This window comes from Psammomys obesus, unplaced genomic scaffold (genome assembly GCF_907164565.1).
Source record: "Psammomys obesus unplaced genomic scaffold, mPsaObe1.curated_primary_1811, whole genome shotgun sequence".
In the NCBI taxonomy this organism is placed as follows: Eukaryota; Metazoa; Chordata; class Mammalia; order Rodentia; family Muridae; genus Psammomys; species Psammomys obesus.
The window spans coordinates 4215943-4227069 of NW_026585742.1; the positions used below are offsets into that span (position 1 = coordinate 4215943).

Sequence of the window (11127 nt, forward strand, 5' to 3'; positions counted from 1 at the left end):
AGAAGCTTCTGTCGTGATGGCTGAGCAAGTCACCGGTCTATGAGTATAGCAGAATGTCTTTAGGAGTCATTAGTATTTGGGTTTCCCCTAGGTCCCTGACCTAGATAGTCTTCCTGTTCTTAGCCATCCAGGCAGTGTTGGGTATGGTTCCATCTCATGCAATAGACCTTACATCAAATCAGAGTTTGGTTGGTCACTCCCACAGGCTTTATGCCACTATTGCACCAGCATATCTTACAGGCAGGTCACTACTGTAGACCAAAGGGTGAGTAGCTGGGTTTTACCTTCCTCTTTCGATGGTACCCAATACAGAGTACCTTCCAGTACCATGTCAACTTCCCCAGCTGTGATCTTAGAGGTTCTGAAGGTATAATAATTGTATTTTTTAGAACCACAGATATTATGCCCACCAGACATAGACCTTCCATCTATTTTAGAATCAACACAGTCCAAGTACATTGGCTTAAAAACAAAAAAAACCTAAACCGTCATTACTTTTAACTACAGAAAGTATGTCAAGCCAACTTCCAAAGTCAGTGCATTTGTATACAACTCTTAGGCTATGTAGCCTGTACGTTACTAGGATCACTGAAAAAGAATGGCCTTTGTTCTCTTGTCTTTCTTCTTGTATTCTAATGTTAGATGTATGGATACATTTGACAATAGTTTCTATGTGTGTTTTAGCCTTGCTGTTCAGGCACTTCTGGAAAATGTGACATTAGGGTCTTTGCTCATGTATAAACATCACAGGTGTCCTTGCACAACACTAGAGACAGCCCAGTCCATTATAGCTACGGTTATGTGTGTCACCTGTTCGTGACTAAAATGCTAGCCATGGAGCCAGTGGTAGGAAAGGCAGCCCACAAAAAGGCTAGCATACTCCCACATGAAAGCACACTCCACAGCAGACAGCAGTCATTTCACAGTTCTGTCTGACTAACTAAAGCTAATCTGTAAGAAGAGCTAGGAAAATAAAGAGGGGAGTCCTAAGTTTAATTATTTCACTGGAACAAATTAAGTAAAGGTTAAATAGTTTTCTTCTGGCAACCAAGTCAGTACAAATGACTTTTTCAAGATAGTATGAAAATAAAGTCAACCTAGTACAACTTAGAATCTGACAAAGACAGCACAAAGAGAAAGGACTAAAACAAAAATAGGGAATCAAAATAGAGCAATCATAGTGGATATTAAAACAATAAATTTAGAGAGCTAATGTAAGAGTTTATGAATGATTACAAACGGATACTGTGAGCCATTTAGCAAAACTAACACCTAAAAATGAAAGATATTGCTATGAAAATTGAAAGAGACAGGACGTGGTGGAATGGGCTGGCTGACAGAGAACTAACTCATGTCTAAGAGGCTATGCACAGAGAGATAAAACCCAAAGAACAGCAGTTAAGGTTTCAGAAATGATGAAGAATCCAGTTCCCAAAGTGAAACAGTCAAGAGACATTTGAAAAGTGGCATTTGGAGAGAACCTGAGTAGCTGAGCTTTGCCTAGTGTTGGTGCACACACATCTGCAATCAGGGGCACGGCTTCAGCTGACACGGACATTCCTGCGCTCAAGGGGTACTGTGTGAGAGACACTCTGTGGGAACACAAATGGCTCATTTTAAATAAACTGACAAAAAATGAATTTAAATAAATCATTTCAAACTGAATACAAAGCCACACTTATTTGGCACAACACATTAATATGAGAAATCCACAGTTAAATAAGATTCTAGATCCTATTAATGGAAATTGAAATTGTAGCATGTAAAATTATTTATGAATAATTTGTGACTTAAAGAGGGTAACCAAGATTGAAACTGCAAAATAATAATGACCAAAGCATTAAATTTCAAACAGAACCAAGCTGTACATCCCCTAAAAGGCCATATCCTAAGCTGCATTTATGGAAGTTCAAAAACAAATTTGGCTTTCAGTTTAAAAAGCTAGAGGGGGAAAACACATAAAATTGCTAAAATACAGGTGAAAAGCAAAAAGAATGAAATAGGAGCAAAGAAAAAAATGTGTAAGCAATAAACAAGGCCTGGCCTAAAAGAAGATACCAGGGAAGTGACCTTCTTCTACATTCCAGCTTCCTGGAGCCTGGGCAGTAGGGTCAAAGGTTCCTGGCCAGTTCCAAAGCCAGCCTGGGCTCCACAGGGACAGTTTATCTTACCAGGTAGGGAAAGAAGGAGGATGGGAGTGACGCTGGAGAATGAGGAAGGAGGAGAGTGGAAAGGGTTCTTCCGTTTTTACATGTTTACTTAAATAATTCTCAAATGTTTTTTTGAGTTTGTTTTTCTATGTTCTTCCCTTTTTAAAAGTTACTTATATTAAGTTGATTGCTTACGAATGAAGTGGCTGAGCTTTACCTCAGTACTTGTGGAGGAGGAAACAGATGGAGGAACACTGTCCACGAGCTGGTGGTTTTGTGGTGGAATGATAGCTACAGGGAGGTCATTGTGCTATAGTACTTCTGCGAATGCTGAGCATGCTCCGTGATAAACGCTAGAGATTATACACTTTGAAGGAACTAAAGTCAGTGTTTGAGACTGTTTACCTACAGCTTTGTGCTAATAAACCTCAAGCATAGGTATGCATATGCAAGCATAGATGTTTGCATGATATGTACCCATCTCTATTCTAAGCCACTTCTACTTGCAAGCTGAAATTTGGCCATAGTCTCACTGTAAGACTCTTTGGCCAGTTACTTCACCTGAATATGCCTCTTCCACATCAAGTGAAGGTAACAGCAGGGTAGCTTCATTGGGAAGGTTCACTGGGTATATGTGACTAGAAGAAAACACAGAGCACACAGTGGTGATTACCAAAAAGTGGGTAAGAGAGAGACCGCCAAGGGCCTGAGCCCCAAAGCTCTCACTGATACCACCGCGCAACAATAACAGTGATAATATAGAGCGCAAACTGAATGTAAACAGTGAAGGCTCGCATTATCTGCCCATTGCCCAGAGAACCTTCAAAAATGAGGCCTACTACCTGGAGAACTACAAATTACTAGAGTTTCAGGAGTTGTGCTTCAGGACTGTCTATACGTTCAGTAAGTCAACACAATTCACATTTATAAATCAACTGAAAACAGACAGTACCAAAAGCAGAGACCATTCTGAAGAGACACAGAGATTCTGTGAACTTAGCAACTGACCTGAAACAGGGCAAGGACCTAAACGAAACACTGAAGCCCAAGTGACCTGAATGAATGGAGAAAAGGCAACTGTGAAACAGAAAACTAAAAAACTGAAAAGACATGGCTTCCCTCAAACTCATCTGTATATTCATGCAATATAGTAAAAGTCCTAATAACATCTTTTGTTCCTTGATAGTCTGGTTCCAAAATTCATATCAAATGGGATAAAATGGAGCAGAACATTCTAAGGATTTTGAGATTAATATAAAATGAAAATTTGTAGTACATGGGTTTGGGGATATAGCAGCAGTAGGCTATTATAACCTATACTTGAAACATAAAAAATAAAATTAGAAGGTATAAAAGAAAATCTTTAAAAATACTGGGCTACAGACAGCATTCTCAAACACAACTTCCCCCAAATAAAAGATAACCTTGATTTACAACTAAACTGCACTGAATTCTAGGGAAAGAAAAATGACCATAAACAATGTTTATAAAAACTAGAGAAAAAGAGAAATGCTTGAAACATGTACTAGAAACACTATAAAATCATTTATAAAGCCGTTTGAAAGAAACAAACCTAACAGATGTATCCAAAGTTTGTTAATGAGGGAAGCTCAGAAGAATGAATACAGATGGTCAGAAAACATATTAAGGACCTGCTTTGTCCTCAAGGAAATCACCCATCAACTTCACAAAAGTTTAAAGTGAGGAGAAATTAGTATCCCACCTGGGAAGATTATGGGTAGGTAACACTCAGTTTGAGGATGGGCTTGTATGTATGGCATTATCTTTGAAACTTAAAATGTAATGTGAAATTAGTTTTAGAAGTTCTGACTCCATTTTGAGCCACATACACTCATACTAAATTCTTAGAAGCTCACCGTTAGACTACTGTTGTACAGATGTCACAGTGTAAATCTGGCCACCTTTTCCAGCATGACTGGACTGCTTTAACCGTCTGTGAGTGACGGTTAAAGAGGAGCCTGTTTCAACCAGCATCACCATAAACAGATGTGCTGCACTGGGATGTTTCTGTGTTATGATGTCACTGGCAGTGAGCTCCCAGCTGCATGGTCAAATTCCAGGAGCATCGTAAATGTAGCCCGTGGTTAACTAAAAACATCGCAAAAGGCTAGGGGCCCAACCAAATGAACGTTTTATATGCTTAAGAGCATTGAAAAATGAGGGCCCTGTAGCACTTTCTGTTTCTCCAATAGGAAATAGTTAAGGTTCTCATTGGGTGGTTGTTTTGTTTTGTTTTGTTTTGTTTTCACCTTTGGAATACATTTTATCCAACCCCAAATCTGTAATGTTCCCAAGTCTATTTTTGAAACTTTTGTTTCATATTAGATATCAAGGTAAGTTTCTATTGGAGCTGTTTGGCATATTTCATATTCATTAAAAAAAATGTCACTTCTATGTAAACCTCTAAGTCCCTCCCCCTGTCTAATATCTTATAGTTCATCCTGTCTTCTGGAATAGACAGCAACCCAGCCTAGTTAATTCCTAGGAAAGTATGCGGTGACATTTTCCTTCTACCACATACGGTCCATTAATAAATCTGAAGCGCATCTTTCATTTCTCCTCCCCAGGTATGGAGCAGTTTCTGCAGGAATGCTATGTGCCCTTACCACCTTGTCCCAGCAGCTAGAGAATGAAAATGCTGTGGATGTCTTCCAGGTGGCAAAAATGATCAATCTTATGCGACCTGGAGTATTCACAGACATTGTAAGTAGTTTGCGTATGTGCCGAACCTACACAAAATCAGATGGTCCTCAGATTTGCACTCTAGACCTGAGGTTCTTAACTAGGGTTGTCGATCAGGAGACATCTGCCAGTATCTGGAGACTTACTTGTTTTATAAATGGTTTAGAGGTTCTCTACATTTAGCGTATAAGGCCAAGGCTGCTGGTAAACACCTTACCATGCACAAGACAACCCCTGCCAACACATTATTTATCCCAATATATCAGTAATGTTGTAGTTAAAGAAACAAAACAAAACTCTGATTAATATTAGGGTGGTCCAGTTAAAAAATGGGGATATTCCTTTATCTTAGTGAGTCACCCATACTGAAACAGATTCCATGCCAACAGAGGCCAGAAGGTACAAAGAAGGTGTAGAGCTCAGTGATTAAGGGTTCAAGTGGTTGCTTTTAAAGTTTCTTAGATAAGATGTCGTCTATTCTTGTCTCTTTAGGAGTGGTTTTTAGAATTATAATTTTGATCAATATTTCCATCTTAGATAAAATGCCTAACCCTTTCCTCTCGTCTTCCAGGAACAATACCAGTTTGTCTACAAAGCAATGCTCAGCTTGGTCAGCACTAAAGAAAATGGAAATGGTCCCATGACAGGGGACAAAAATGGTGCTGTACTTACTGCGGAGGAGTCAGACCCTGCTGAGAGCATGGAGTCCCTTGTGTGACTGGACCCCTGAACGGGCAGTTTGTTTGTAAACTTCTGAGACTTGTAAAGACAGAACTTTTTTGAGGCCTTTTTTGCCAGACTCTAGGTTATACAATAACCCAGTTACTTTTTTACACTGATAAAAGTTTTGATATTTATTTTTTGCCATTTTATGTCTTAATGGTATCCTACTGAGCATTTGCACCTGTTCATTTCACACAGTGAAACGCAACTTTACCTAGTTTGCACTATCTGATCAGTGTTACTGCCTATAATCTAATACTACAGCGAACCCTGATGTGACATTCCATGACCACATACATGCTACTTTTTAGTTCCGTGCAGTGAAGGTCTTTGTTATGACAGTGAATCTCAGTTTTATTATTATTCTAAGGGAATTGCATTTTCCTAGCAGGCAACACTGTACTTTTCTCAGTCTGCCTCTGTCTTTTAGGCACTGTTCAGTACTTTCTGCCTTCTGTTTCAGTGCAGAGGATGGGCATGTTTCCTTTTGCAGGACAGCAGGTTCGTGGGAGCCCCAAAGACAGTCTGTTAACGTCAGCTCCATTTGTAATGGTTGAGGAATCCATTGAGAAGGAAAGAGGGCTTAAGAGTTGCTTCACATGGACATCTTTTATTAGTTACCAAGTTATATTCACAGTTGAAATGTGTCAAAATAAAGAATCATTCTGTATTACATATTTCACAGTAGCCATGTGGACAGTGTGTGTTATTTCTATTTTGACTCTCTGAAGTAGCTACACCTTAAAATCAGGATGGCTCTATTTTATATAATTTACTTATGACACCTTTAGTTAATACCCACTGTAGCTTTTTGGTAAATAGCACCATACCACACAGTAGCAACAACAACAGAAAAAAAAAAATAGGCATTTAAATTTAAGTGTAGTCTTTGAAAAGTCCCTACTAACTACTCCTCTAGCAACCTAAGAAAAACTACCTATAAACAGCATTTTTTCTTTCTTTTTTTTTTTGCCAAATGTTTCATAATAAATCTCCTAATTATATATTCTACTTAAGATTGAATTAGAAATATATTTGGGACTAAATTCCTACAGATGAGTGGGCCTTATTGGGAGAAGAAATATGGATCTTACAGAAAGCATTCAGTTCTTGAATAAAATATGGCTTCTCCATTTTAGAGTAGGTTTTAATAGGAGAGTTGTGGGTGTTCACGTGCAAACCACATCTGTGAAAGACAGTCATTAGGAATCCTTAGGAGGCTCCAGCCTCTGGAGCTGCTTTCTGCCCATAGCACATAACAGACACACTGGGGGCATCATTAAGAACTTTCGTTTGAGTTTATTTAAAACAAAACAAAAACCACTAAGCTCTTTTCCAGGATCTGCATCTTCCTTTTCATGTTTCCCTTTGAAGGTCAACTTCTGTCAGACTTGAATTCATCCCCCAAGATTGGGCCCATGAAGAGCAGGGTTTGGTTTACTTTTTGTACCAGTAAGCTTTATAATTAGGCCCTGCAGCTGCTGTCACTATCAGGGCAACATTGTGGTGCGGACGAGGCTTTGTTCTTGAGTTATTTGTCTAGAACTAGTGACAGAAGTGCTGGAGAACCAGAGCTGCTGAGGAGAGGCTCACAGGCTGAGTCCAAGGGTTTCAATGCGTGGGCAAGGCCAGTAGAGTCCCATAAAAATAGTCTGTATACAGTGACCTGAGAGAACACACAGAGAACTGGGAGGCTGGCTTTCAGAAATGGTGACCAGCTAAGCAGAGTCTCTGAAAGTGTCCGTGCTAAATGGCCACGAAGCACATTTGTCAACCCCTCCAGGCCCACCAGAGGTGTCACCTTGTACAATACAAAGAAGGACTGAGCATAAGAAACATGACGGCTCTTAGAGGCTGAGGAGAATAATGAAGGGAAAAGTTTCAGATCTTGGTAAGAGCTAGGGTTTCCTAATCAATTAAGCAGATTCTTTTTGTTATACACTGATGTGATATTAGCTAATGCTTTTCAGCTAGATGCTTGGTGGCTCTGCCATTCTGAGTTAACACTCAAGTCGGAGTTCATGGTCTCAATTTTCTCTTAATAAAAGTACCATTGTTTAGAAGACAAATAGCAAGTATTACTTTCTGTGCTGTTTACACAGGGTTCCATTTATGGAATTGCATACTCTCCACAGTTCTGGGACTCTCTTACATGAACGAGAGAAGCAGGAGGGAATAAGGAGAGACGTAAGTAGGACAGAAACATAAGGAGGTTAGAAGCTTTCCGTGGGCAGCCTACATGTCTACAGCAGGCTTGAGGCAGAGCCTACAGATCTCTGCCTACTGGACAAAGAGCAGTTACTTTGTGCCCATTTTGCCAAAGTGGTCCACACACCCTTCACTGAGGATAGATACCTTTAGCCAGCTGTCCTCCATCCTCACGTACACCACAATATGTTATCTACACTATTCTTTGCTATTGGCAAAAATATTTTGCATCTTTGCAGAGGCACAGAGTTCCAAAGATGCTGTTTTCTTTAAGACATAAGCAAATGGCTTAAGGACATAATAAGGTTAGAACTATTTACAGGCAAGGGGAAGGATACAGCCATTGCTAAAGTTAAGTGCAAGTTCATGAGATACACTGTCTGCTTTTATGACTTTACCTCTAGGGAAATGAAATACACAAACCAAACAAAGCAGAATTTTTATGTAATTAGATCAGGTGGACAGGCTGGATATCAGAAACGTAGCAGACACATCAGAAAAGTTTCTTGTACCTCAAACTGTAATACCATCTTTAATGTTTCATTTATGTATATATATATATACATATATATACATGTTTCCTTCTGAGTTTCAAGAACAGTACAGTGTAGTTGGTGGATTTTCCTAAACTTTATGTGAGTTTTGAGAGCCTGTTTTGAATAGAGTCCAGCAAGGTCAAAGAAGGTCATAGTGTTTGAGGTGAAAGAAGGGTTCTGGTGTTCGAGGTCTGGTTGGTGGTTTTCACCCCCAGAGTGACAATGAAATTAGTAAATAACCTTAATTGTTTTATAACGACACAGCACAACTGCCTTCTCATGACTTTTTCTTAAATGCATATATACTATATTTAAAATTAAAATATAGATACCAATTTACCAAAGACACACATTACTAATTCTAAGCAAAAAATAAAATAAAATAACAAAGAAACCCAAACTCATCATAAGAAAAAGTAATCAAAATGTAGTTGTCTTAAGGCTTTTGCAATTATACTGGAAAATGCATTTTTCAACTCCTATGTTCTAAATTTTCTGTTCAGGTGGTGCCAGTAAATTTTTATATGAAGGGAAATGCCTGCTTTTTTTCTTTAGAGCAGTTGTTCAACATAACCCTTTGCACTTCCCCTTAGTTACCATTTAACACACAATATTGGCATTATTTATCTCTAGAAAGAAGGCATGGTAAAAATATACGAAATTATCATGACATTTGGCCTCTACTTTTGTCTTAGCTGTTAAAATGTTTTTAGTATTTTTGTTAAATATTTGCAAAGGGAAGCATTTTCTACAGAGGATAATTAATTTCAAGAAAAATATCTTGAGTTTTAAGAAATAAACATCTCCAGAAAAGGAGACAGTCAATTTTATAAAATATTGTAACTCTCCAACATTTGGGGTAGTGACTCCTTTTTTGTTAGAACATTTGAAACTAGCAAGCAGCCATTGTTTCTAAAGAACCCCACCTTCATGTTGACTCATTTCAGTTCATTTTCAAATAGCTAAAATCATTAAAACTGTAAATATTTTGTTGCTTGAGTAAGCATCTTCTGGGAGCTTTGTATCTATGGTATATAATCATAGAATTTTATATTTTCATATAAAGCTAATTTTTTTCTAGTTTCAACTATGTCATAGTTTTTTGTTGTTTTTTTTTTTTTTAATTTTCTGTGGTGGATATGTGAACTTCTGTGTATTGAAGTAGCGAAAACCATCTTTGCATTCCAAAAGAATCTGTGTTCTTCCTTTGAGGCAGTGATTGTGAAAGTCGGGCTTTCTTTTTAATTCCATTGACCATTAGTGCAATAGCAATTAGACATGACTAGTCACTGAATACATTTGTCACATTGACCCATTTTGGAAAAAGTGATTTTTTTTTTTAAAGATTTGTTCTGTGGGGGGGAGGGGTTTTATAACCTGAAATTTTTCCCTTTTTCCTTCTGTTTAAATCTATATCAAATCATTCTACTATAGTGTTATTTAATATGTAAATTGTATTGCTATACATAAAATAAAGTATGGTTTTTGATGTACTTGTTAGTATTGAGCCTTTCTATGAAAACAAGGTTCTCTTTCCCTTTATAGGCCACATTACCACTCTGCAGCCCTTCATCACAGTTTTCCCTGCACTAGATGAAAGTTAGCAGTCACCTTTACATAGCAAAAGGACATGCACTTGCCAGGCTGATTTACTGATATTCTTCCTCCTTTTACGAGTAGACAAGACAAGTCTCACAGCTGTCAGACTTCCTCTGCTTTGTTACTTTCCCTCCAGCATCAAAGCCACACTGGGAATAACTTCTCTCGCTCAACATTTACTGTCTGGGATGAAGGGTGGATCACTCACAGCAAGACATTTATAGAGTCATAGAGTAGACATCAGAACAAGTTCTGATATGACTAGGGGTTCTGACTTTTCCAGATCAGTACACAGGTTCTTAGTTCTCTATTCTCTTTGTGTGTATGTGCTTATATGACTGGTCATAGGCTCCTACTCAGATGTAGCTGATGGGCTTCATGCAGAACTCCAGTAAGAGAACAGGGGCTGTCAGTGACATGAACTCTGTTGCTTGCTTTCTGATCACTCCTCCCTGGCCAGGCCACAACTGGAGAGGATGTATTCAGTCCTGATGTGACTTGTGACTTGATGTGCTGCAGTATGTTGGGGGAGGGGCTCCCCTTTTCTAAGGAGTAAGAGAAGGGGAAGAGGAAAAGACTAGGGGAGGGTGAGACAGGGAGGAGAAGAGGGAGGGAGTTATGGTTGGGATGTAAAGTGAATAACCACTTTTTTTTTTTTTAAAGGGGTCATCTTTTTCTCAAGTTAAGCCACTTCAGAAGATCCAAAGTCAATAGTCTGTATAGATCCTGGTCAGGCAACATATATTTTATTTTTCAACTTATATAAGTTACCTACAAATATAAAAATATAAACTTTTTGTATTCATATTTCAAGCTCCTTTTCAAAACTGGATAGTGGTATCCCAGCAGGCTCACAGTGGTAGTGTCTAATCACCATCAGTTATTTAACTAACCTTCCTAGATCCAGGGGGCAGTTGCCTAGATCCAGGGGGCAGTTGCCCAGTTGCCTAGACCCAGGGGGCAGTTGCCTAGATCCAGGGAGCAGTTGCCTAGATCCAGGGAGCAGTTGCCTAGATCCAGGGGGCAGTTGCCTAGATCCAGGGGGCAGTTGCCTAGACCCAGGGGGCAGTTGCCTAGACCCAGGGGGCAGTTGCCTAGATCCAGGGGGCAGTTGCCTAGATCCAGGGAGCAGTTGCTCTGAAATACTAGCAGTCAGAATCCCAGGGTCATCTTCCCCCTCAGATTGGTAAAACAACCAAGAGCAGCAG

General features: G+C 39.0%; 1 protein-coding gene across 2 annotated transcripts in view; it reads left to right on the plus strand.

Moving 5' to 3' along the window:
* Ptprg (protein tyrosine phosphatase receptor type G) overlaps positions 1-9813 on the plus strand; it is a 683725-nt gene extending 673912 nt beyond the window's left edge. For both annotated transcript variants that reach the window (XM_055599059.1, XM_055599058.1), the window contains 2 exons: positions 4739-4874; positions 5425-9813. In XM_055599059.1, coding sequence (XP_055455034.1) covers positions 4739-4874; positions 5425-5571 — 283 coding nt within the window. In that variant the 3' untranslated portion in view covers positions 5572-9813. The remainder of the gene's footprint in view (positions 1-4738; positions 4875-5424) is intronic.
* Positions 9814-11127: the final 1314 nt, after the last annotated feature.